The 27,880-nt window shown below is 37.8% G+C and overlaps 2 protein-coding genes across 2 annotated transcripts; one reads left to right on the top strand and one right to left on the bottom strand.

The window, feature by feature from the left end:
* Positions 1-189: 189 nt before the first annotated feature.
* ETFDH (electron transfer flavoprotein dehydrogenase) lies at positions 190-16,048 on the top strand. The gene is made up of 13 exons (XM_083367950.1): positions 190-477; positions 3,404-3,550; positions 4,700-4,929; positions 5,317-5,398; positions 8,134-8,252; positions 8,438-8,515; positions 9,028-9,174; positions 9,607-9,747; positions 11,451-11,594; positions 11,777-11,945; positions 12,744-12,926; positions 14,733-14,954; positions 15,117-16,048. The coding sequence occupies exons 1-13, from the start codon at positions 444-446 to the stop codon at positions 15,278-15,280; spliced, it is 1,860 nt and encodes a 619-aa protein (XP_083224076.1). The 5' UTR covers positions 190-443; the 3' UTR covers positions 15,281-16,048.
* A 192-nt stretch (positions 16,049-16,240) lies between these two features.
* PPID (peptidylprolyl isomerase D) lies at positions 16,241-27,880 on the bottom strand. The gene is made up of 10 exons (XM_083367951.1): positions 27,737-27,880; positions 24,670-24,810; positions 23,740-23,846; positions 22,412-22,600; positions 21,813-21,935; positions 21,365-21,471; positions 19,240-19,378; positions 17,289-17,375; positions 16,935-16,977; positions 16,241-16,485 (listed from the first exon to the last, which is right to left on the bottom strand). The coding sequence occupies exons 1-10, from the start codon at positions 27,819-27,821 to the stop codon at positions 16,397-16,399; spliced, it is 1,110 nt and encodes a 369-aa protein (XP_083224077.1). The 5' UTR covers positions 27,822-27,880; the 3' UTR covers positions 16,241-16,396.

Here is a 27,880-nt window from a genome sequence, read left to right as displayed (position 1 = left end):
TCTATTGTACTAAAGAAAAACACACAAAAAAACCCCCCAGCCTTATGCTACCTGCTGTAGCCCGTCCGTTCGTTTTTGGTGACCATGATCTGAGGCGCTTACGAACTACTCCTCCCAGAAAGCGCTTCGCCGCTTTTCCTTGTAAACACCAGGAAGGCCCGTCCTGCGGAGCATGCTGGGAAGGATAGTTTAATGGATGTATTCTTTGCTCTATTGTAGAGCTTCCATTTTCCAAGCTCTATTGCGAGCGCGGCGATTTCGACGTGAACGTGGGGGCGCGTGTGTTGCTTTTAGCTGAAGAAGTGGGGGGAAATGGAAACCCGCTTGTGATTTTCCCTTGAGCTGTGGACAAAGGCAATAGGAAGGAGTGTCTTGGAAATCCCAGAGGGAGAATTACGGCACTTGCTTCTCTGGTTTGCCTGAAGGTACCCTCACTCAGCACCATGCTGTTTCCCACCTGCGGGCTTTCACGTCAAGGTGAAATAATCTTTTCGATCTGTTTTCTGAAGAGTGGCAAGGGTTTCGGGTTTTGCAACTTTTCCCTCCTGCATTGACTTTGGCTCTCTCTCTCTCATTCTCTCTCTCTTTCTTCTTAACGCATATCGTTTAATTCTCATCAAATCGTTCTGCCCGTTGAAGGTACGCTTGCATTAAAGCTCGGGAAGAAAGGAAAGTTTTCCGTTACAGAGTGCACTTTCTCGATTCCCGCTCAAAGTAAGAATTAAGGCTAGAAATAGAGAACAAAAGCCAAGAATTTTTCTCCAGAAAAGATGTGCGGTTTTTATTTGTGCTACGTTCCTGGTTTTATCTGTGTGTGGTTCCAGTTTGGTACAAGTCCCGATCACCAAAATATTCTCTGGAGAAGTGTTGACAGCTGTCAGTGGAAAATAGGCAGACTGCTAATATATACATTAACTAGATGGATGCAGTTGTAAATGTAGATGGATAAAGAGTATAAAATGAATAAATATTAATGTATAAGTCACACTTGCACTTGTAAGCATAATCAGGGTTTTGATTCAAATGTCATCAACATGGAAAATGGACAGAGTTCTGATCTTGGCAGACCAAAATTCATGGGAATAAATAAGATAATTAAACAATTCATGAAAAAAATGGTAGTCATCTGGGGATGGGGTTTGGGTGGCCATCAGAAAGGATTTCTTTGACAGGATTCTCAAACCTCAAGTTTCTTTTTCCTTTCCCCCTATCGGTCAGAAAAAAAATTAGGGCAAAGGTTACTGGCTTACAACATACTGTAATTTTGTTTGAACATTAGATCAGTCTTGTGGAACAACATATTAGCAGGACCTATGTATTCGTAATAGTGTAATTATGATGAATGAAGAAAAAAAATGCAAAACAAACTTGCATAGAAGGTAATAAACATGAGATCTGAATATGCTAGTGAGAAGAAAGAATCTGTTTGGAGGAACTCTTAAGATGACAGTCTTTCTATTCCCATATTCTTCCAATTTCAGTTCAAACTACTTCATACTATTTGGTCTAGTTCAGATCCTTTTTAGAAATAAGAGCATTTTAGATTAGGGCATGCAGAGAATAACTAACCAATCACTATCCCTTTTTGCCCAACAGCTGAATACAGAGAACTGGCAGCTAGTCCTTGCTTGGCTGCTGCCCAGTTACTTACTGTATTGTCCCTTCCTGCAGATTTCCTTGTGTGTCATCTGCTATTCTGCTGCCCAGGCTTTCTTGGTTCCATTTCCTCAAATTTACTTTCATCCCCTTCAAAGTTATTGATCCTGGCACGCCCCAGCCAAGCCAACACAGAGGTACAGCAAAGAAAAAGAAGTTGAGAGGTAGGCAAACTGAAGCACTCCTCTGGTGATAATAGAAATGCCTCTCAGAGTTGTTATCTGGCCAGCTGTAGTCTCTCTTTTTGCTATCCATCAAATAATAAAACATGAGAAAGAATCATTTTTTCAAGTTACTAGCTACATCCTCTGATTGGTGGGGATGGAATGCAATCACTACTACTGTTCTAATTACAGGGCAAGACAGTGTACAACCTGAGGGCTATTTGCAACCCATGAGTTTCTTTTGGACATATGATTGCCATTTATGACCTTCCCAGCCAGCTTTTGGCAAGCAAAGTCAATGGTAGAAGGTGGATTTGCTTATCGACTATATGATTCACTTAACAACTGTGGTGATTCACTTAAGTTGTAAGATCAGGTGTGGCTTACCAGTTGCCTTGCTTAGCAACAGAAATTCTAGATTCATTTGGAGTTGAGCAGCCTATAAATTTAAATAATTGTCCAAAAACAAAAAATGTCTGCCACAGCTGATATCAACAATTAATCAAACTGCCTCAGTCTTTGGAGTACTTGATATAGGGCAGGCATGTCAAACTCGCAATGTCACATGACGTCACGCAGCTTATTGGGACTTCTTCCCCATTGCTTGCAATGGTTTTGGCATGACGCATCTGACAAAAAAACAACATAGGCTTCTGACAAAAAAACAACATAAAGCATTGCTATCAAAATGAAAAGTATTAGTCATTGCTACTATTAATACTACTTTATGATGCAGAATCTTTCACTTTGCTTCATAATATTTTGGAAGTTTAAAGTTTTCCAGATACATTAACAAATAATAGAGATTTCAATCTATGATCAAATACTAAATGAAACAAAGAATGGTACTGCAACCAATCCATGGTACTACAAGAAATTCAGAAGTGTTTGTACACATGTGCTGCATGGTCCCTTTAATTTGGAAAACACACACTTTAGGTTGGAAATTACAACATTCAGCTGCAAAGAAAATTGGCTGAAGTATGAGGAAGGTTAACAAAACTTAGATTCAAACTAATAGAAATGAAACAACAGGCCCATAACAAACAAAAATGAAACAATAGACTAGATGCCATCAGTAAACCCATAGCACCTACAGCCTTGACATTGTGAGTCGTTTACCGGATGCAAACTTAAGGACCTCAAGAACCAACCCAGTGGTTCAGTCTTTGGCTGTAATAATAAATTGAAAATCCAATGGTTCACTGTAATAATCAGTATAAGAAATACAGCAGTCCTTTTTCTTTACAATATACATTTTAAAGAATATGCTATGGTATATGCTATCCATTATAAAATAGAAATCAATAAAATTATAGAATGAGACACAGCTTAATTGTTCAGTACGATACTATTACTTAACCAGCAATATCAAATGTGAGATTGTAAACTTCTCATGGTCATTTGATATTTTGCTTAGTGACCAAGTTGCTTAGGGAGATGCTGGTCCCAACTGTGATTGCTAAATAAAGACTGCATGCATACTTTCTCAAATAATACTGGAGTGTTCAAGCACTTATCCAATCTAAACAACCATTAAAATAAAATTTGTTTACAAAATAAGTGTTGTTGTTTTACTTCAGCACTTCATCTTCTGTATGCCTTTAAGTCTGCAAGAAAAGACAGTCTTCTACCTTTATATGCAGCAAGATGGACTTCTGGTTCCACAGTTCCTCGTATCACCACTCACTATACCATTCATCCCCGGGAGAAAGACAAACGGTGGGAAGGTAAGTGGCAATGTTTAAATGATGCATATATACTTTTTCCATAATCAAAGAGTAACCTAGAAGTGAAAAGAGTAAAATGTTTAACAAATACAATTACATAATATATGCATGATGTGTGTAATCTATAACTAGCCAATCACAAATAATTGTGATTGGCTAGTTATAAAAGTAATCCTCAACTTACAACCACAGTTGGGACTGAAACCTCTGTCACTAAGCAATGCAGTCATTAGTTGAATCACACCCAATTTTATGATCTGGTTCCTGTGGTCATTATGTGAATAATCACAGCTGTTGTGTGAATCACATAGTAAATCAAATATGTGTTCCCTCATTGACTTTGCTTGTTGGTAGCCCCATGGTAGAGTTATAAAAGACAGTCATATGACCCCAGGATGCCGAATAAATATCTTCTGGTTGCTAAATGCTTTTGATCATGTGACTGTGGGGACACTGTGAAGGTGGTAAATGCAGGGTCACTTTTTTCAGCACCATCATAACTTTGAAAAGTCATTAAACAAATGTTTGTAAGTTGAGGACTACCTTTATTTTGGGAGGATATCCTATAAATCAGTAGTAATATGTAACAATAACTTCACATTCTTTTATTAATACCTTATCTTTATTTTTGACATATTGAATTAAAATTAAATATGATTATTTGACATATTGAATTAAAATTAAATATAATTATTTTTCTAAGTAGAGATAAGGCAGAGAACATTTGCAATAATTAGTGTGTCCCTATGACTCTGAAAGTAAACATAGGCTTGCAGAAATGTAAATCTATTTTGTTTGAAGTTGTATTGTGGACTCTGTAATTATCAATCTTAATAGTTTTTAAGTTATTGTCCTAGATTTCTCCAGCAACATGTTTTATGGTCTGTAACTGATTTATTTTTACATTCAACATAAACAGGGTTTTAGAATCTACAGTATTATGTAAATTTTGCTAAGTTAAGCACGACAATTGTAATAGATGGAGGCTGCCACTTAATAATTCTCCAGCAAGACAAAACAAAAGTTCTAGTATGCATCTATCTTATTTTAGTTCATTATATGAATTTGTTATTAATGCCTTAGATCAAGGAGAATGGAACAGTTTTAATTTAACACCATATCTATTGGTTTTATTTTCCTCTATGAAAGGGATAAGCATGGAAAGATTTGTAGAAGAAGCTGATGTTGTTATAGTTGGAGCAGGTCCTGCCGGACTTTCTGCAGCTATTCGACTCAAGCAGTTAGCTAGCGAGCATGGCAAAGAAATCCGTGTGTGCCTAGTGGAGAAGGCCGCTCAGATTGGTGCACATACTCTCTCTGGAGCTTGTCTTGAACCTCGTGCCTTGGAAGAACTTTTTCCAGATTGGAAAGAACGAGGAGTAAGTTCACCTGTTCTAATTCATCTCTACTTAATATTATTTACAAAACAGATTAATGATTTGAAGGTTACTATTAGATTGATATATTTTGAATACTAAGAATAAGTATTTGAAAACAATCATTATCAGTGCAATTCAAATAACAGTATTTTTTAGCTAACTGCCTTCAGTAGTACATCTTCAGTAGTGGAATAAAAATGACTTTAGTTTATTTTCCTGTTTGTTCATTCAGGAGGTGCATTTTTATATTCTATAACTTTTTATTTCAGACAGAATATGAAATCTTCCACTTTAAAGAATATCTGTAAAGATCAAAATATTTAAGTGATTTTAAAGAAGTTGGATGTTTCTTCATTCAAACCATGATATCTCATTATTTTTCCATAGGCTCCGCTACATACTCCTGTAACAGAAGACAGATTTGGAATCTTAACAAAGAACTATAGAATTCCAGTTCCCATTCTTCCAGGTAGTGTTGAATACAAATCTATTTTAATGCAAACTGCCATTTGAATTGGGATGTAATATATATATATATATATATTTTATATATATATATTTGTTTTCTATATATATAATCTCAGATGAAGGGTATGACTGACTGATGAGAACATAATAGGTAAGTTCGAAATGATCATCTCAGCCTCCCAAATTCTTTATTAGCAATTTGAATAATTTACACAAATAATCAGCTGTCATAAGTTGACTATATCCTGTGGATAAGCCTTGAGTCAGGCCAAAGCAGGAAAGAAAGAGTTAATTAGCAAGGTGCATTCAAAAAAAAAAGCCTTGACAAATTCTTAACACATATTTCCCTTGCCTTCTAGCTAATAAAGAGAGAGAAAGAACCTGTGGCTCAGGAAGTTAAAACAACTGCCTAATATATAATCAGCCCAGGTTCGAATCTCAGATGAAGGGTATAACTGACTGATGAGAACATAATAAGTTCGAAATGATCATCTCAGCCTCCCAAATTCTTTATGAGCAATTTGAATAATTTACATATATGTTTGAATTTATATACCGCCCTATTCCCGTAGGAATCAGGGCGGTTTACAGGGAAAATTAAAAGCAGAACATACAAAAATTAAAATCAATTAAAACAATTAATTAATTCAAGTCCCCAAAATTTAAAACTAAAACCCAATTAAAATTAAAACCCCTCAGTCTGGGCCAGACAGTTCGAAGAGCCAAGTTTTCAGGTCCCGGCGAAATGAATGAAGGTCGGGGGCAGTCCTAAGTTCTGTGGGAAGTGGTTCCATAGGGCCGGCGCACCCACAGAGAATGCTCTTCCCCTGGGAATAACCCGCCGGCATTCCTTAACCGGCGGTACCCTGAGAAGGCCCTCCCTGTGGGAGCGCACAGGACGATGGGAAGTTGATGCCGGCAACAGGTGTTCCCTTAGATAATCCGGACCCAAGCCATTTAGGGCTTTATAGGTCATTACCAGCACCTTGAATCTCACCTGGAGGGCAACTGGAAGCCAATGCAGCTCGCGGAGAAGAGGTGTTTTTATTTATTTTTTATTTTTATTTTAATTCCATTTATATCCCGCCCTTCTCCGATGACTCAGGGCGGCTTACAAGCTTAGCAGTAGCCTTCATTCTATGTATATGCCTGCTTATTAGGGCTTTCATACACCCCCCAAGCGGCATTATTACAAAGTCAGCTTAATTGCCCCCAACAATCTGGGTCCTCATTTTACCTACCTTGGAAGGATGGAAGGCTGAGTCAACCTGGGAGTATCGGGAAACTCCCATCACAACTTGCGTGGCTTCATTCTGCACCAGTTGAAGCCTCCGAGTGGTCCTCAAGGGCAACCCCATGTAGAGAGCATTGCAGTAGTCTAACCGGGAGGTCACGAGTGCATGGGTGACTGTGTGTAGGGCATCTCGGTCCAGATAGGGCTGCAACTGGTGCACCAGGCGAACCTGGGCAAAAGCCCCCCTGAATTGTTCCTTTACTCAAGAAAATAGTACAGCTAGTCCTGGACCTATGACCATAATTGAGCCCAAAATTTCTTAAGTAAGACATTTGTTAAGTGAGTTTTGCCCTATTTTATGACCATTCTTGCCACAGTTGTTAAGTGAATCCCTGCAGTTGTTAAGTTAGTAACACAGTTGTTAAGTAAATCTGGCTTTCCCGTTAACTTTGCTGATGAGAAATTGCAAAAGGTGATCTTATGACTCTAGGACACTGTAACTCATAAATATGCGTCATTTGCCAATCATGATGATGGGGTTGCTGCAACAGTTGTGTGAAAAACAGTCATAAATCACTTTTTTCAGTGCTGTTATAACTTTGAATGGTCCCTAAATGAACTGTTGTAAGTCGACTACCTGTAATGTGTCTATATTGACAGTGTTGTATTACTGTATTTATAAAACACTAATGAAGACAATATCTTAATTCACCAACTGTTCTGTCCCAGCCTACGTAAATCCTTGTTATGCTCACAAGGAGAAACCCCTCTTCCAAGAAACAGGCAGGAACTGAAAGAAAAAAACAACCCCTTTTATTCTCACAGACCTGAGTCAATGTCCAAGGCAAACACAGTTCACAGAAACTCAATCCTCAATGAAGGGTTGCCTTCGACAACCAGCACCTCCCACAACTTCCCTTTTATAATTCAGCCAAGGCGTGGCTTCTTAATGCCTTCTCCTACGCCATTGCATTCCTCTGTCCTACTCGCTTCTCTTGCCTGCGCATTTGGGCATCCATTTTTCCCAACTGTTCTTCATCACTGTCCAACTCAGGCTCCCAGTACAGCTGTGTCTCAGCCTGAGTGTGAGTGGAGGGGCCAGGCTCCTCATCCAACTGTAAGTCTTGGAGCTTCTCAGAGCCTTCCTCTGACTCTCATGTCACTCCAGGCCCCTCCTCCTCATCTGATTTCTCAGACTCAGTGCCCTCATGTGACTGCAGGGTGTGACAACAACTGCAACTACAAGAAACAGTTGTAATTACATCTCATTCAGTGTAGTCATTACTTCAAATGGTTGCTGAATGAATAGTTGTTAAATGAGCACTACCTACAATACTTTTGCATGACAGCTTTGTGAACTAATGCACATAGCTGTTTATTCAGCTAAGTAAATGATAATGACTACTTATCATCTCAAATTCAATGGCAAAAGATAAACTTTAAAATAATTTGTTGTCATGTTAAGTAATAAAAGCATTTCTGATTATTTCTTTCTTAACTAGGCCTTCCCATGGTTAATCATGGGAATTACATAGTTCGTCTAGGACATTTTGTGAGCTGGTTGGGTGAACAAGCAGAAGCACTTGGTGTTGAAGTCTATCCAGGCTATGCTGCAGCTGAGGTAATGACGTATTTTATGTACAGTTATGAAATTTCTTGAACTTGCAGTACATTTCATATAATATCTGAAATGAATCAGTATTTTGTATTATTTGAAGAATAAAAAGTTCTGCTGAATCTTAGCAAATCAACAATTACAATAAGTTATAATTATGCTGAAATTATATGTATTTGACATTATTATAGGTTCTTTTCAATGAGGATGGAAGCGTAAAAGGGATTGCTACAAATGATGTTGGCATCCAAAAAGATGGTGCACCTAAGGTAAATGTTAAATTTCTTATTAACACATTTACTGTAACAGAGGTGCTTGAAATTATTTGACTGGTAAAAAATGATTATTATTGTAAAAAGTGATTATTTTAATATTTTAAAAAGTGATTAATATAAAGTTGTAGAAAATATTTAGGCCTCTTAATTTAATATTGACTTTAAACCATGACAATAAATATCAAGTGCCAGAGTTGAGATCAGCATAATCATTGCTGATTTTATGTGTTTGTTGTTTTAGAATATCCACTTGATTTGCCTAAAATAGAAATCTCAAGTCAAAGCCCAGTAATTCATAAAATACTTTAATTATTATTGACTGGGTGTTTGAGAACCCACTCTATTCTGATTCTGATTATCCACAAACTTCCTGCGATGATGGATTTCTCTGGAGCAATATGGAAAACTGTCTGTGGCACAAAGAAAACATGTCACACAGATGTGTATTTATGACTATACGTAAAATTAAAATGCATACTATATAATGATATGTTTTATTGTTATAGGGTACTTTTGAGAGAGGTTTAGAGTTACATGCCAAAATTACAGTGTTTGCAGAAGGTTGTCATGGTCACCTTGCAAAACAATTGTACAACAAGTGTAATCTGAGGGAGAATTGTCAACCACAGACTTATGGCATTGGACTTAAAGAGGTATGCTATATTATACACTTATAACCATAATTCTTGTTCTGTTAATCTTGTAGATGCTTAGTATATAAGAAAGTAATTTTCTTTAGGTGAAACTGTTTAGTACTTTGCTAGTTCAAGGTGATATTGCAATATATAATAACATCCATATTCCTATTTGCGCATTTCCTACTTGCTCACACTTGCACATTTACCAAATTCCTGTACTGTAATTTATTTGATAGCTCGGTTATTCAGTCAGAATTATAAAGTGAATGTATGCTATTATGGTTTCAAATAAAAGACTTTTATTTAAAATTTTATAAAGCTGAAACTGTTGATTTTTTTAAAATTTCACTAATCAGCTCTGCATTATGCAAATTGCACAGAGTGCACTTTTCAGTGCTGTACTTAGCAGCCTATTATGAACTTCATAATATAATTTTGATATTCTAGCTGTGGCTTATTGATGAAAATAAATGGAAACCAGGAAAAGTGGAACACACTGTTGGCTGGCCATTGGACAGGCATACATATGGAGGATCATTTCTTTATCATCTAAATGAGGGTGAACCATTAATAGCTGTTGGCTTTGTAGTAAGTATTCTATATTTATTGTAAGTTAATCAGGGGTAGGCAACCTTGGCTCTTTTATGATTCATGGACTTCAACTCCCAGAATTCCTGAGTCAGCTCTGCCGAGTCCATGAGTCATAAAAGAGCCTAGGTTGCCTACCCCTGTAAAACTAGCTTCTTTGCAAATTAAAGCAATCTCTGACTCATGATTGCTCACTGTAGATGTTATTATGTGAGGAAATATTTGTCTTCAATGAAACTTCAGTTCCAAGGTACAGCCTTCTTTTTAAGCATTTCAATTTCTAAGCACACATTAATTATTTCTAAACTGGGAACCATGGTTTACACATCAGAGGTCTATGTTCTTGTAGCATGGCAAATAGAAATCAACCAGTCACTGTTACCATGTGTCAGCTGTCCAGTTGGCATTTCCAGAAAAAGAAATTCCTGGTACATAATTTTATCAAGAGTATAATACTTTACTGAAAAACTACATTGACACAGAAGCTAAACCAGCTCTGAATTTCCCCCTTTCCCTCCGAGCCACCCACAGTCCATTGCATTCACCAATCACTTCTGTTCATTTTGTTACGAAAAAACGGCAAGCCACGTTGTGTCTTTGAAAACTTCCATAGTTGCCTCGGTTGTCTGGATACCATCCCCCCACTATTGCATTTCATTCTACCAACCCTCCCTTTTGTGTCAAGCTGTGAGTGAAGGAGAAAATATAGGTGAAAGGGCAAATTAGCCTTAGCACCATGATATGATTCACACCAAACACTTAGGACACAGTGTAGTGTGTTTAGGTTTAGTTATTCTGATTTGTAAGCCATGTCTTAATATGCTGTTTGAATGCTTTATTTCCCTTCATAAAAGTTTTTCTTTCTTTTGGATATAATTTTTGATATAAGTATTTTAGTTTAGTTGACTTTCTTCTCAGAAACAAATTATTTTGTAAAAATATATTGCATGTTAAATTATGTTCATCATAACATACCTCGCAATATTGAAATGGGTCAATGTGAGAATCACAAGAAATTATTCTATTGCTACAAAATGTATCTTTGTATCCCAAAGTAAGGTGTGCATATTCACCAATTAATATGTGTGAGCTGCATTGGCTACCGGTTGCCCTCCGGGTGAGATTCAAGGTGCTGGTTCTTACCTATAAAGCCCTACATGGCTTAGGCCCGGGATATTTGCAGGACCATCTGCTGCCAGGAACGTTTTCCCATCGCCCTGTGCGCTCACACAGAGAGCGCCTCCTCAGGGTGCCGTTGGCCAGACAATGTTGGCTGGCGACCCCCAGGGGGAGGGCCTTCTCTGTTGGGGCACCTGCTTGGTGGAATCAACTCCCCCGGGAGCTCCGGATGGCCCCAGACCTTCGGTCCTTTCACCGTGACCTTAAGACATATCTTTTCCAACAGGCCGACCTGGACTGATGATAATGGGGATTTTAATTATGATTTTAAATGTTTTTATTGGTTTTAGTGGGACTTTGACATAATTTAATTCTCTTTAATATTTGTATTCATTTGTATTTTATTGTTGTTAGCCGCCCTGAGTCCTTCAGGAGATAGGGCGGCATACAAGTCTCATTATAAATAAATAAATAAATAAATAAATAAATAAATAAATAAATAAATAAATAAATGGATGTGTTCAAGTAATTTTTTGACTGAAACATGTTTGTTCATTTTGGATTTTACTTGCATGTCTTTCTAGATTGGTTTAGATTATCAAAACCCTTTTTTGAACCCGTTTAAAGAATTTCAGAGATGGAAGCATCACCCTAGTGTTCAACCGACCTTTGAAGGAGGGAAGAGGATTGCTTATGGTGCCCGAGCTCTTAATGAAGGGGGTTATCAGGTAATAGTGATATAAGGTTACTTTCTTGGATTTGGGTGGGTTGGGAAAACACACTTGGTACTAATTGATCAAGATTTTAATTGCTTAAATTGACATAAAGAAACCATTGTTTCAGTTACAAAAATGTTTATTGTAAATGGATTGTTGCAACAGTCCAATTAATAGATTTTTTTCACATTTAGTCCATACCCAAACTTTCCTTTCCTGGTGGTGTTCTTATTGGATGTAGCCCAGGTTTCATGAATGTTCCCAAAATTAAAGGTACACACACTGCTATGAAAAGCGGAATGCTGGCTTCGGAAGCCATTTTCAATCAACTAATCAACGAAAATCTCCAGTCAAAAACAATAGGTAAGAGGGGTATGATTAAAAGACATGTACTTTTGGCAATTCAGGAAAGTCTCTACTTACCACTAGTTTATTGCTTTAATCGATGTCATACCGCAGATGAATAGAATGTAGGTGGAGCACTTAAAAAGCAAATAAATTAAGATAATGTGAAAAAGTAAATACACCACATGCAAGATTTTTTTTCTTTTAAACTAAAAGGCCCTGGGCTTTTGGATGCCGTTGCTAAATGCCAGGTTAGTCAATAATAAAGTCATGAGCACCTGTGATTTGATTGTGGATGAGGACTGATCTAGCTTGTATCACTGAACCCTGCCTAGAGCCAGAGGGGAAGGTGTGTCTTAAGTTTCATGTGTGGCATCAACCAAAATGAGAGAGTAGCAGTTGTTATCCAAAATGTTTGGGAGGATTCCAGGGGCAGTGTTCCACAGATTGCTAGGTGCGAAATCCTATTTGTTAAATTGCACTCTAGAATTCATTTGGGACTATTGCACTGTACCAGCCTGTGCTGTGTAGCAGTCTCCCTGCCTAAGCTCCTTGACTCCATTAGCAGGCTGGCAGTGGAGTTCCCCAAAATTACAGACCTGGGGTACTTCAATCTGCCTTTTCTGGGTGCAGAAGCAGAGATAGCTCTGGAGTTTGTTGCACCACGATAATCATGAGCATGTTCCAGGTTATATTAGCATTATCCTACTCTTTCCAATGTCCACTGTACTTTAAATTTACATTTTCCCAGGGTAAAAATAGTTTCAAAATGAAAAAATTTGCAATGCCTTTTAGTAATTATTTGTTTATTCTTAGGCCTTCATGTGCCTGAATATGAAGAAAATCTGAAAAAATCATGGGTGTGGAAAGAGCTTTATGGAGTTAGGAATATTCGCCCCTCCTGTCATGGAATCTTGGGTGTATATGGAGGAATGATTTACACTGGTGTTTTCTACTGGATACTAAGAGGATTCGAACCTTGGACCCTAAACCACGGAGGTAAATTTCTAAAACTTTTATTTTTGACGTACAAGTTGGTAAGATCTTTCAGAATAAGTTTTAAAAAATGAATTAGGCTCGTACGTATTTGGTTTGACCATCACATTCCATATAGTCTATGATTTTGTAAGCCACTTATGATTCAAACAGGGCATAAAGTATTAGAAGCATGGTGTCTGTGTGGGTATTTCTTCTAGTGCATTAACTGGCAATCATTGATAAATCTCCCTTTTATGAGCTCTGCCTACTTTATCTAGAAAGACATCCATGCTTGTAATAACCATACGTGATGAAAAACCGTTAAATTATTTGCATATTAATTGAATATTTTAATTTGGCAGATGTTTTAATTATATTTAGCATGATATACAAAGGCAGCCAATGCTAAACATAATAATTTAAAAATCTGCGTATACTCTTTTCCTAAGTGATTGTGCATGAGAGGGTAGAGAACATAAACATTTGTCCATGATTACTGACTATACTATACTATTACTGACTGGTGATGACCTATAAAGCCCTAAATGGCATGGGTCCGGGTTATCTTAGGGAGCATCTGCTGCCAGCATCAATCTCCCATCGTCCTGTGCGCTCCCACAGGGCCTCCTTAGGGTGCCGCCGGTCAGTGAGTGCCGGCCGGTGATCCCAGGGGGAGGGCGTTCTCTGTGGGCGCGCCTGCCCTGTGGAATGACCTGCCTGTGGAACTCTGGACCGCCCCCGACCTTCGTTCATTTCGCCGGGACCTAAAACCTGGTTGTTTGATTTATCTGGCCTGGACTGAGGGGTTTTAAATTTTTTAATTTTACATTTAAAATTTAAATTTGGGCTATTGTTATTTAATCCTATTTTAATTTTAACTTTATCTTAACCTTTGTACTGTTTTTAACTTTGCCCTGTAAACCGCCGAGTCCTTCGGGAATAGGGTGGTATAGAAATCTAATTAATAATAAATATAAACAAGCTGTCTCAACTTTTTAAATGTACCATGAAAAAAGTGCTAGAAGGCAGAAAGCTACCAGTCTTGCAAAGATGGCCAGCCTGTTATCAAAATGACTGTTTTGGGTATAACAAGGGTAGCCTGTTTCTACAGTTGTGTGCCATATAAATGTTCCAAAGGAATATGACATTTGTTCCATAAAAGGAAAAATACCTCTAAATTGTTTAGTCCCGTTTTCTAAATGCAACCGCCCCAACTTCTCTTAGAAAGCCCCCCCCCCCATTTTTCATTACTTATTATTATGTGTGTCTTACTGTAATGGTAGCGGGAAAGACCTTGGCAGCAAAGAGATACTGCCTAGGAACAGCTGGTGGATAGTGGGTGGGGCAAGAGGCTCAGAACAGACCCACCCTTGTTTCTCTGGCTATAAAAGAGATGGTAGAACAGTAGCTTCAGATGTTTGAGATTCTGCTTATGTAGCTTTACAATAAATAGAATTAGCTTGGCTGGTCATGTTTCCAGTCTGGTCTACCTAGTAAAGCTGACAACAGTCTTGCAAGTTAATTAGAATCTTAATAGAGAAAACTGAGCGACATTTGTGGTAATTAAAAAGATACTGTTTATGCATTTGATTTATTTTAGCCCAATGCAATTGAAATGTATTTTCCCCTAAATATATCTTAGTATTATGCAATACAAAAATAGTTGTTAAAATTCTTCTTTATAGAAGTGCAGAATATCTCAAGCAGTGTGTTCAAAGACAACAAAGCTATTTAAAATGGCATTTCTCTCAGCTCACTAAAGGTTTTTATACTGTCACCTACGTGTACTCAATTTTTTTTATCAAATTTTTCTCTACGTTATTTCAGGAACAGATGCAAAACAGCTAAAGCCAGCCAAAGATTGTACACCTATTGAATATCCAAAACCTGATGGAAAAATCAGTTTTGATTTGCTTTCATCAGTAGCTTTGAGTGGTACAAACCATGAACACGACCAGCCTCCTCATTTAACTCTGAAAGATGATAGTATTCCTGTCAACTATAACCTAGCTATATATGATGGACCTGAGCAGCGATTCTGCCCAGCAGGTAACTACCAATTTTGGGAGAAGCAAAGGATTTAAACAGACAACTTCACTCTGCTTTCAAATTGTTTTAACAAATGTGATTTTCCCCCCCCCCTCATTAATAAGAAGTTTTCTGATTGAGTTCTATTGTCCCTTGAACTAAAATTACTTTTCTATTTTTCAGGAGTTTATGAGTATGTTCCCGTGGAAAGTGGAGAAGGATTGCGATTACAGATAAATGCTCAGAACTGTGTCCACTGTAAGACATGTGATATTAAAGATCCCAGCCAGAATATTAACTGGGTTGTACCTGAAGGTGGAGGAGGACCAGCTTATAATGGAATGTAGTTTTAATCCATTTTTTAAGTATGTGGGCAATGCTACAAAACAATACAACTTGGAATTTACTATTGTAAAAGTTATGTGGTCTAAGGAGCCCATTCTCTATGAAGGCTAGAGTAATCTACAGGCCACATGTCCTCAGATCACGCTACAGGTACTAAAGCTCAGCAGCAAAATGGATCTTGGATGCATGAACTTTAATGTTTACTCAAATATAAAAATGGATGTGTTCTACTTTGACCTTTTCCATAAATTAAAATCCTACCCCTCCCCCAACTCAAAAATCGATGCAAAAAAAACCCAACCCTTTAACCTGTGCCTGTGGTGTTTATCATCAGTGGACACATCTTAGAGGTCAGAGTGTTTTAAAATGTTACACTGTAACCAGGCTGACCAGAACTGGACACATCGGCTTTGAGGTTAGTGTTCTACAGCCTGAATGTGATGGTGCCTTAATTAGTAAATAGACAAGCTTTAGTTGCATGTATTTGTTTCTATTCAGAAAATACCCGGTAAGATGAGTTTAAATATATTCTGGTCTAATTTTATCCTGATTATTCTATATTGTCATACTAATAATGGATGTAATCCAGAATACAGGATATTTGTAAATCTGTAACTATTGTATCTATCTCTTGGCCCTGTTTCAGGGAAATAGATCTTTCAAGATTAATCTGAAGAATATTTTAGTTATTTTACAAAAAAATGAATAGAGCAACACTACCTCTGCTATAAGTTCATTTGTTATAATAAAATAAAGTATTCTCTACCTGAGTTAGAAATTTTGTTTATTTCTTCAACTTCTGTAACAAATTACACTTTGCAATCATACTGGAAGTTACTAGAAGAATTGAAGGGATACAAACAATCTGCAACATGTAAAATGGTAGTATGTCACTGTTCTTGTACAAGCTCTTTGCAGCATCATTCTGATATTTTGTAGTTTTTTTTATATATTAAGCTAAAATACAACCACAAGCGTTTTTATGCTGACAAGTGTTTGAAAGTATTACTTTTAAATCCAAAATGTAAATATATGATACACGAAAGTTGTAAGTGTGCTGCCACAATGACTCACATTAATCCTGCCTTTATATGTATAAACAGAGAGAAAAACTGTATTCATGCAAACATCTTTGCATATGCTGCCCTCTCTTTTTCCTTATCATTTTTTATCTTCTGCTTGACTTTCTGTACTTCCATTCGGATGGCTGTGGATGTAAAAAAATATAAGATCACACATTTAGTGTCACTTTGAATGTGTATATGCAACATGTTTTTTCCCCATAAGCAATATACTACGAATGCAAATATTCAAAAAAAATCATGTTATTTCACCCTTTGTCTAAAGAAAATGTCTATAAATGGTGTTTCAAACAAAAGAGTCCCACACTATGCTATTTCAAAACCATACAAGATACATTACAATTTAGCATGATGTGTGAAGGCACTTACTATTTATAAACAGTTCAGAATGCCACAGAATAGGAGCAGGGGACAGCAAATATAAATTTAGATAGTCTCATGTGCGTTCCATATCTTTCCCTGACCTCCTCCACCAATATTGTGATACTGGGTTACGTATATCATGAGATACAGTACTTTTAGTCATCAATAGCAATAGGCCAATTCATCACCGAAGATAATCTGGTAGTGTTACCTTTATCCTGAGGGGCTATGTCTTGAGCCTTCTGAAGCTCAACCTGTAAAGTTAAATAAATAATTGAGCAATATGTAAATGAGAAAACCAACTTGGTATAGTGATTAAAGTGTTGGCCTAGAAATCAGAAGACTGAATTTTAATCCCATTTTAGGCATGAAAAGTGACTGTGCCAGTCATTTTCTCTCGGCTCAACCCACTTCACAGGGTTGTTGTGGGGAAAATAGGAAGAAGAAAGATTATCAGGTATGTTTTCTACTTTGAGTTATTTATAAAGTAACTCAAGTTATAGTAATAAAGTGATAAAAATAAAATGTTTATTGCAATATTAATGATAAAAATGTTTATGCTTACCAATGCCTTATCATAATCTTTCGTTCCTTCCCAAGCTTGGGCCTTTCTGTAAAGTGCTTTAGTATTAGTGGGGTCTATGGCCAGAGCCTAGAAAGTGAGAACATTAGCTATAATATTTTGTGTCAATAAAACCCATTTCTAGCTATTGACTTGATTTAGATGTTTTATGTAAACAAATTCAATCAGGATTTAGGAAACTAAATTTTCTAGAAGTTCTGTTATGTGGACCATAATCCATAGTCAATTGGATTCAATCAATTTGAAATTGAAGTTAATGCAAAATGAAGTTTAAAGCACCTAGCAGTGTAAATCACTAACATTTACCATCTGCACACTAAAACTCCAATTTTCTGGACTCCCATTAAAAAAAATTGGATATAACAGACTAAATGGTAGATCCAGGTCCACTGTTTCTGAAACAGCATTTTACATCATTGGTGCAGTTACATTATTGATTTTACACTAATAACTGTGTAAACTTATATAAACTGACATAAATTACAAAATTATAAAAATGTCAATTGCATATATCTGAATTTATGACATTTAGAATTAACAAATTCTCTTTTCCAGAAGTAATCAATTTGGGAGTTAATGGACATTTTGTATAATTAACAGATCCTGGTTTAGTAGACTTCAGGCACAAAAGACAAAATCTGTATACTGTACACCAGGGGTGTCAAACTCAATTTCATTGAGGGCCGCATCAGCATTGGGGTTGCCCTCAAGGGGCTGGGTGGGTGTGGCCAGGGTGGGCGTGGCCTACTGGGTGGGCATGGCTAGAGTGCGTATGTCCTACTGGGTGGGCGTGGCCAGCTCTACATCGTTCGCATCAAGGGTGCCTATGGGGGCCTGGGCAGGAGTGGGACAGATCTGAGAGTCTCTGGCAGAAGGAGGGTCTCTGGGCCAGGCCCAAGGCAGTGGGGGCCGTTCCCTCACTGTTTCCAGAATGGCTTTGCGGGCCACATGAAACCACTTTGTGGGCCGGATCCGGCCCCCAGGCCTTGTGTTTGACATGTCTGCTGTACACTAAGCAGATTTAAATTCTTATTTGCCACTTTGTCCATGTATAAAATGCATAAAGTCCTATTCACATATTACATATGTATAAACTTTCGTTTGGATTTAATAAATATTCTGCCTAAGAGACAATCTATGCTAAATTGCGGGTTTAGTATATTTGCATAAATATTCTATGCTTATTTAGCCATTCCTAAAAAGCTGTTGCTATACACAAGGCATGTCAAACTCGCAACGTCACGTGACGTCATGCGACATATCGCGACTTTCCCCCCATTGCTAGCAATGGGGTGGGCGTGGTTTTAGTATGATGCATCCGGTCCGTGGGCCGGAAGTTTGACATGCCTGCTATATACACCATATGCTGATCACTGGATACATAAATTCCTGAGAATATACTCTGCAGCATGATTATACACCACACAAATGGGATAGCACACAGAATGCATAAAGAAACTTCTATTGAATATTTACATAGGTTTTTTTTAACAAATATTATACTACAGGCAAACCTAAGAGTATAATCTCAATTTTTAAATATGTAGTGCAAACACTTGAGTAAGATACTGGGGTGTGCAGCAATTTAAATTCAAAACTGACTGGAATTCTGAGTATGAAACACCTGCCAGGAGCTCCTCTAAAAAGCTATATATCTTCCTGGCCTTTGGCAGCAGCAGTCATATAATAGCAAGAAAAGATGGGATTGATTTAAAGAGGTGACTCATATATATGGCATGGGCAGATACGGATGCTCAGAACTGAGCATGACATGTACACTTCTGTGTAATTTCAATAATCTGTTTTACTTTGATTTGCTATAAAACAGCCTTGATGCAAGATGAATAGTGCTTAAATTTGATAAATAAATTATTTTAAAATATTTGTGGCTTCAAGGAAAGCTACAGAACGTACCTTATGGAAAAATATTTACCTTAGCACAGTTTTCAATTGCATCCTGCCACTCCAATAATTTCAGTTTACATGCAGCAGTATTAAGATAACATGTCAACGCTACCGAATTCAGCTTTGAACTTTCTTTCTCTGCCACAGCTTTTGAAGCTTCAAGGTATCTGTATAAAATAAGATGGGAATTTTACAGCACAGTAGTCCTACCTGGGATGTGACCATTCACAAATACAACAGTAATAAACTTTAGTAAAAAAAAGTATATGCATTTTCTGACCAATACGTACGCTTATTTCTAAATTTCTGCACCTGACAGATTAAACTGCATGAGTCAACTTTAAGTGAAACAGCAGCAATAATTGCAGTGTCCTTCTCCTCCTCTCTCTCTCTCCATTTTGTCAGGATATATTGTAGCTAAAAATAGGCTATACAATTTATCAACTAGCCATATTAAATCAATAATTTGCAAATTAAAGTAGATTATAACCACTACAGATAGTACTTAACTTACAACAGTTCCTTTAGTGACTGAAGTTAAAATGGCACTGAAAAAAGTGACTAATGACCACTTTTCACTTAAAACCATTGCAGCTTTCCTGTGGTCATGTGATCAAATCAGGCATTTGGCAACCTATTTATGTTATGCGATCATCTTTTGAAATCTTCTGAGGCAAAACCAATGGAGAAGCCAGATTCATTTAACAACCATGTTAATAACAACTGTGGCAAGAAAAATGGGCAAAATTCACTTAACAAATATTTTGCTTAGCAACAGAAATTTTGGGCTCAATTTTGAAGACTACATGTGTATGTTAAACAACATGCTTATACATCATCCTACACCAGGGGTAGGCAACCTCGGCTGGCTCAGGAATTCTGGGAGTTGAAGTCCACAATGTCCTATGACATTCAGCTAATAAATATATGCAGCATTATTTTAGCCCACATCCTGTATTTCCCCAGTTGACAACTAAAGCATAGTTAGCATATTACAGAATGGCGTTTGAAATCAATAACTTTTTAAACATGAGCTAGTATTAAATGGGGATGTTTGCTGCTCTAGATAAGACACTTTACCAGAGGAAAGTTATCAATTCTGATTAAGAGGCCATGCTACATCATCATCATCATCATCATCATCATCATTATTATTATTATTATTATTATTATTATATTATTAATAATTAAATTTATATACCGCCCTTTTCCCGAGGGACTCAGGGCGGTGAACAGGGCACATATAAATAACAAATACAAAAATTAAAAAGAGAATTAAATAATCGCCCAATAAAACAATACAGTATAAAAACCAATTAAAAACCCTAAAATCCCCCCATCAGGCCAGGCCAGCTTGTTCGAATAAGTGGGTCTTCAGACCGCGTCGGAAGGAGCGAAGGTCCGGTGCCGTCCGGAGCTCGACCGGCAGCTGGTTCCATAAGGCCGGAGTGGATGAAACAGTGTTATACATTAAATAATTACAGTTGGAGTTTGGACAAACATGACCTGTTTAAGTCAAGTTTCACTAAATACTGAAGCAAATCCTTAAGATGATTTAAACAGGACCTAAATTCAAACAATTTAGTGTTGTTTAAACTAGTTATCTTTCCCCATTCCTCACCCCCATTTTATTGAATATAGTGCACATACGTTACATGAATGAAATAAGAGAATCTTGAAATAAACTAATTTTTAAAAAATCTAGTGATCAAATGTTGCAATGAGCAAAACAAGTGCAGTAAAATTTTGCAAATAAATGAGACGGATATTTTGGGGGGGGGGATGTTCTTTTGTCTTTTTGTACTTCTTTTACACCTTTCCAAAATCTTACACTCTCTTTTTATTTTTATGCAGAAAAAATACTGTTTTTTTGATGGTACTATTTCAGGGATTATATGGGCCATATGCTATCCACCAATATATTAAAAATGAGAAAGGCTACTTTTGTCTATTCATAATTTCACTTTCTAATAAAAAATGTAAAACCTAGAGCTATCAAATCTGGACTGCAAAAATCTGGATTATCACTAGATAGCACCAAACAGCTTACATTTTCTGCATCTCTGCTGCCTATCAGTAGTCATCAGATGTTTGCAGTTCAGACCTGAAAACCCTAGGTACAGTATATTTTTAAGGACAGTATATAATTTTACCTCAAAGACTTGTTATATTTCTTGACTGCCATTGCCCAATTTTGTGATTTGAACAAAGAATTGCCTATATTTTTTACATCTTCAGCTATAGTCACAATCTTGTCAACCTACAAAAAAGAAGCAAATGCACTGAGCATAGCATATCATTTCATTTTGTTCCATAAAGAATTCTGGGGAAAAACAGCTTGGAAGCAGTTTCCCACACACCATTGGATATAACTGCATATAATATTTAAGAGTTGCAATGCAGCAACATGTCAGAAGAATAAATAGAGTACTCCATCTAGCTTTAAAGCTTTGGAAGCTGCAGAATATCAAGACAGAAAACAAGACTAGGACAACTTTGTGTAACATGTTTTCTACTTTAAAAAGATCAATAATATAATTTAAAATGATCTTGTAACAAAGATTCTTTAATATTAACATAGGAAATAAATGAAACACTTACTTCCTTTAAATCTATGTCAGAATCTTCAGGAAAGTCTGCATGAGTATCTCCAAAACAATCCATGGGACAGATTTCCCAGTTTTCTCCTTCTTTTAGATCTCCACATTCTGCAATAATGCACAACTATAAAAGAAATATATAAAATGCAACTTTTTCAATAGCAACCCGTTTCAATTTTCAGAAAACACACCTGTCATTTTTTCCAAATGTTTTCAAAGCCTCAAACTTAGTTTTTTCAACTTTACTTCAAAAGTAAAAATAATCATAACTGTCTTGAACGTTAGTAGCTACACCGCAAACTGACTCCTGTTTAGTCTAAGATAGACATGGAAAAAGCTTAATTCTTGCTTTGCCAGCTATCCCAGCAACCCTAATCAACATGTTCCAGTATGCTAGAGTTGAAATTAACCAACATCTAGAGGGACCCAGCAAATATTTCATTTATTAAAATTATTCTAGTAGAAAAGATAATAACCAGCAAAGCAAACAAATTTCATTATTGAAAAATTTGATTCATATTTTAAGAGGAATGAAAACATATTTGAATTATCTTAAAAAAATTATAATATGAAAAATATACCCTGACAATTTTAGCTTACCTTTATAGGTTTTTCTCCTTTTACTTCAACATTTTCTAGAAGTTTTGCAACACCCATGCCCTTGATCACTTGCCCAAAAACCACATGTTTCCCATCAAGGTGAGGGGTGGGCACAGTTGTGATAAAGAACTGTGAGCCATTTGTATTGCATCCTGCATTTGCCATGCTCAGCAAACCTGGTTTATCATGCTAAATAAAATAACATTATTGTTATTCTCATGAGAATGATTCATTGGTAAATTGAAAATCATACATAACTTACTGAACAGGTAATCTGCAATATCGTATATTTGGATACATAGCTAAGAAAAACTTTCACCCAGTCAAAAAGCTGCATACCCATGTTTAAAATTTATACATAATATAAAGTTAAAAGTAGGATCATAAGATTTTAAGTTGTGACATTTAAAAGACAAGTATCTCCAGCATTTAATATTTATCTAAGAATTTGAGATAAAATTAATTTTACTTGAAAGATTGAAATCTCGCTCAATAAAGATAGCCAAAACTTGTTCTTTAGCAATAACTGTCCTATTTACACTATCATGTATGTACACATAAATGCAATATAAATGCTGTATGTTGTTAATAGAAAGAAAAGCATTTATATATTGGATATATCACTGCAGAATAAGTGTTAGCACTCTTCATTCTCAGTAATTCCGTCATCCTACATGAAAGGTGGCATTTCAGCAGGAAATGAAAGCATTTTGTGAAAGATCCCTAAATCTGCTCCAAACCAAAAGCAGAGATATACTAGCCCAGTGATGGCGAACCTTTTAGAGACCAAGTGCCCAAAAACCGCCCTGCCCCTGCTCCACCCACCCACCCCCACCCTGCAGGGCCATCCACGGCCCGCTGCAATCGCCCAGGTGGCCCTGCAGCACCATGGTGGCCATGCCATCCGCCTACACCCCGCAGCATCATCTGCTCAGCTGCCATGTGCTTGGCTGGGTTGCTCCTTGCGAGCCGCACCTGGGGTGACTCTCCTCCGGGGGGGCTGCTGGTGAGGAGGGGCTGGGGTGACGGCATGCCCACAGAGAGGGCTCTGAGTGCCGCCTCTGGCACTTGTGCCATAGGTTCGCCACCACTGTACTAGCCCATGGTGTAAATGAATATATTTAATTATTTCTTTTCATTTTCATAGAAATCTTCTTAAAACAGATTTGGAAAAAAGAACAAAAACTTTGGAAGGTATGTGGAGCTGTGCTTCTCCCTGATTTCTACCTCCTTCAAGAGCTTTAAATATGGTGTTTGGTTTTCCTTCAAATCCAACATTCATTAGCAGAATTGTGACCACTGGAAATTTTAGTTATAACACCTATTACCTTATAATGAAAATTTTCATCTTCAAACTTTTCTCCATATATACTTTCTCCACCTGTTCCATCCTGATTTGAAAAATCTCCACCCTGGATCATAAATTCCTTGATAACTACAATTGAACCAAAGTGAAAAAGCTGAAACAGATCTTAATTATCTAAAATCAACTGCCTTTTTTCCATTACTGACTGTTTCTTATTCTCTCTCTGTGCAAATCAGCATTTTAGCAATCTAACTTGATAAGAGGTATGAAAACGTTCTAAGATTGAAAAAAACAAACTGATAGGAAAAAATACTCTGCATTCCAAACAGCATTTTTAGTGTTCTGATCATAGGGAACAATTACAAAATAAGCTATTCCAAGATCCAAACATTCATGCTCCAATAATTTTGTTTTGAGGGTGAATTATTATCAATTGTAGTAAGCACTTTATGTAAAGACATAAAATTCTATTTTTGTCTATTTTCCAAATTAGTTCCTCTCATATCTCCCTAAACATACTCAAGTGTTAAGGGACTCCCAAATCAACATATAATATGCTCTGCACCAAGAACACTGTTATTATATGCATGCATTGGGCAACTTTAATTGCTTTTCAGTAGCTCAGTGTTTTAATGGATACAAACAAGGAACTGTCATCTATTTATTGTTTTTTTTTTAAAAAGGTACACAATTTTCTGTTAAACTAAAATAAGATACCAACATCAGTGCTTTGGATATCCCAAATTATAACAATACAAGACTCTAGAATCAAATGTCACTATAGTGCTTGCCAAATGTTTGGCTGCTATAGTTAGATATAGGAAGAAACTACAGCACTTGATGGAAGGACTTCTTTCTCATGAAATGTATGCTATTTTGTTTCTTTGTTATATTTATTCTTAGGTGCTTTGACTATAATTTATTATTCATTCATACAAGAACAATTACTTACTTCTGTGGAAAGGACATCCTTTATAATGAAGAGGTTTTCCAGTTGTAGGCCCAATACCTTTTTCTCCAGTGCACAATGCACGAAAATTTTCTGCAGTTTTAGGTACAATATCTGCAAACAGTTCTAATACCATTCGACCAACTGGAACGAGAGAAATCTGTAGCTGTACTTATTTTAGCAATGTGTATCCCACCATTCTTTCAATAAATCCAGGATTCAATTCACTAAATTTTGCCAGTATTAATACAACTTTAAGTGTATAAAGGGTTCTTGAACTCTGATGTTCCACTAGAAAGAGTGCAGAAAAGAACAACAAAGTTTATCAGGGGACTGGAGGCTAAAACATAGAAAGAATGGTTGCTGGAATTGGGTATGTCTAGTTTAATGAAAAGAAGGACTAAGGGTAACATGATAGCAGTATTCCAATTCTCCAAAGCACCTGAGGGCAGGACAAGAAGCAATGGATGGAAACTAATCAGAGAAGCAACCTAGAACTAAGGAGAAATTTCCTGACAGTTAGAACAATTAATCAGTGCAACAACTTGCCTCCAAAAGTGGTGAATACTCCAACACTGGAAGTTTTTAAGGAGAGATTGGACAACCCTTTTTCTGAAATTATATATGATTTCCTGCCTAAGCAAAGGGTTGGAATAGATGACCTCCAAGGTCCCTTATTCTGTTCTCTTCTATATACTGGATGCAATTAGTATATTCCATATTATGAAAATTTATTGTGGTACCCATCCATGTTATAATACACTTTTAGTGATAGAAATTTCAAGCACTTATTTTAAAATTCTTTTTTAAAGTAAGATAGGGAGAATTATGAATTTCTACAGAAAGTAGTAAATTAAAATTGTTTATGTTATTTCTAGGTGTCTTCTAAGGTTTAGCTTAACAAAAGAAACAAAGGTAGCATGATGAAGGAGCTTATATTTTATGATAGTTGTCGTATTTAAATATGAATTTGCTCAAGAACCAGAATTACTGGGACTGATATAAGTTATTAAGCTAAGAGACCCAGAATATAAGTCTACAGTATCTGATTTCAGTGGGATTTACTGCCAAGTACACACGTGAATCAAAAGTTGGAATTAAGATTGCCGGAAGAAATATCAATAAGATATGCAGATGATACCACTCTAATGGCAGAAAGTGAAGAAGAACTAAAGAGCCTCTTGTTGCGGGTAAAGAAGGAGAGTGCAAAACTTGGGTTGAAACTTAACATTAAGAAAACCAAGATCATGGCATCCGGCCCTCTCAATTCCTGGCAAATAGATGGGGAAGAAATGGAGGTAGTGACAGATTTTATTTTCCTGGGCTCCAAGATCACTACAGATGGGGACTGTAGCCAAGAAATTAAAAGACGCTTGCTCCTCGGGAGGAAAGCCATGGCAAATCTAGACAGCACACTAAACAGCAGAGACATCACCCTGTCAACAAAAGTGCATATAGTCAAGGCTATGGTCTTCCCAGTTGCAATGTATGGCAGTGAAAGTTGGACCATAAAAAAAGGCTGAGCGCCAAAGAATTGAGGCCTTTGAACTATGGTGCTGGAGAAGACTCCTGCGAGTCCCTTGGACTGCACGGCAATCAAACCGGTCAGTCCTAGAGGAAATCAGCCCTGACTGCTCTTTAGAAGGCCAGATCCTGAAGTTGAAACTGAAATACTTTGGCCACCTAATGAGAAGGAAGGACTCACTGGAGAAGAGCCTCATGCTGGGAAAGGTTGAGGGCAAGAGAAGAAGGGGACGACAGAGAATGAGGTGGCTGGATGGAGTTACTGAAGCAGTAGGCGTGAGCTTAAATGGACTCCAGAAGATGGTAGAGGAGAGGAAGGCCTGGAGGAACGTTGTCCATAGGGTCAGGATGAGTCGGACAGGACTTCGCAGCTAACAACAAACACACCTGAGATTGATCTGCAAGTGACTGAATGGAAGATATAATTTTACAATAGTTCTGCAGGGCATTAACCTTCGGGCCACCACCCATAAAATCACAGCACATTCCTTTTCTTAAGGCTACCAAAATCAGTTCATACCTCGAGAACCGAGTGTGAACATTTTATCTGACCACCAACAGGACTTCAGGTTGCAGAGGCGAGAAGCGAGTACCCTCACGTTGTGGTTAATAAACCTATTTTGCTCTGCTTGCGTGCGTCAGGCGCTTTGAGGATGGGAGAAGGGGGAAACCCCTCCCCCCGTAACCTTAGCTGAGCCGCTCATCCGAAGCGCAGACCACCGTGATACTACCGCAAGGAACACCGCGGCCTTCAGTGTTACATGTTTTGTGCCAGCCCATGGCAGTTCCCTAAATAAGTCATCAGATGGAGCAAAGAGGCTTCTTTGCTCCCCTGCAGCAGCCCCATTGGCGAGAGTTTTATGGCTAGGGAGGGGCCGAGACCCCCCATAAATACCTCTGCCCAGGGGCTGCTTCTTTGTTCTGCTTCTCTTTTTCTATCTTCTCACTTGCATGCATTCTCTTATCATACAAGCATGGATGCTTCCATGCCATATAGCTCTTTTATATATAACCTATCGATGAATAAAGCTTCATAATGACTGCATTTCTGCATTCTGCCTATTTTACTTGGAAGCACCTTAACGTCCCATCGATCTCTTGTGAAAGCTGCTTCACATTCAGCGTTGAGTTCCAAGGCTGAGGCCTTCGAGAAACTTCTGCAGGGCGCGTGTGGCGGCAAGGTAGCGCGCAGGGTGGTGGAGACATTACAAAAGAAAATACGAAGGCGCCGGAGCCATCCAACTGATTCTCCGGTGCAGACAACCGGAAAGCAGCGCGCATTCACACAAACACACCCTCCCCTCCTTTTCCCCCCCGCTCTCCCCCCCCCGCCCTCCGTTCGGCGCCCGTCCCGTGGAAAAGGTCTTCATCGTTTACCGCTATTTGCTCAGGTTCTGCCCAGAGGCGCCTCGCCCGAAGACTGGGGCGCAAGGCGTTCCTTCGGCACGAGGGTCCGATGCGGCGCGGCCATCCCGCTGCCAGCCCCACCTTTCCAACCTCCGCACGCGCGTGGCCACCCCGCCTCCTCCTCTCCTGCCACCCGCACCTCGTTCACCCCCGACGTCCACATCGAAAAAGACTCGGGGGTTGCTCGGCTTGGACGGTTTCGAGAGCGGAGAAGCGTGCGACATGTCGGTGCCGGCTATCGCTGAACCAGAAGCGCCACCCCCACTTTTGCCTGCCGCTTCCC

Source organism: Vipera ursinii, assembly GCF_947247035.1.
Source record: "Vipera ursinii genome assembly, chromosome: 7".
In the NCBI taxonomy this organism is placed as follows: Eukaryota; Metazoa; Chordata; class Lepidosauria; order Squamata; family Viperidae; genus Vipera; species Vipera ursinii.
The sequence above is the reverse complement of the archived record's forward strand: the minus strand, read 5'-3'. Positions and strand labels throughout refer to the sequence as shown.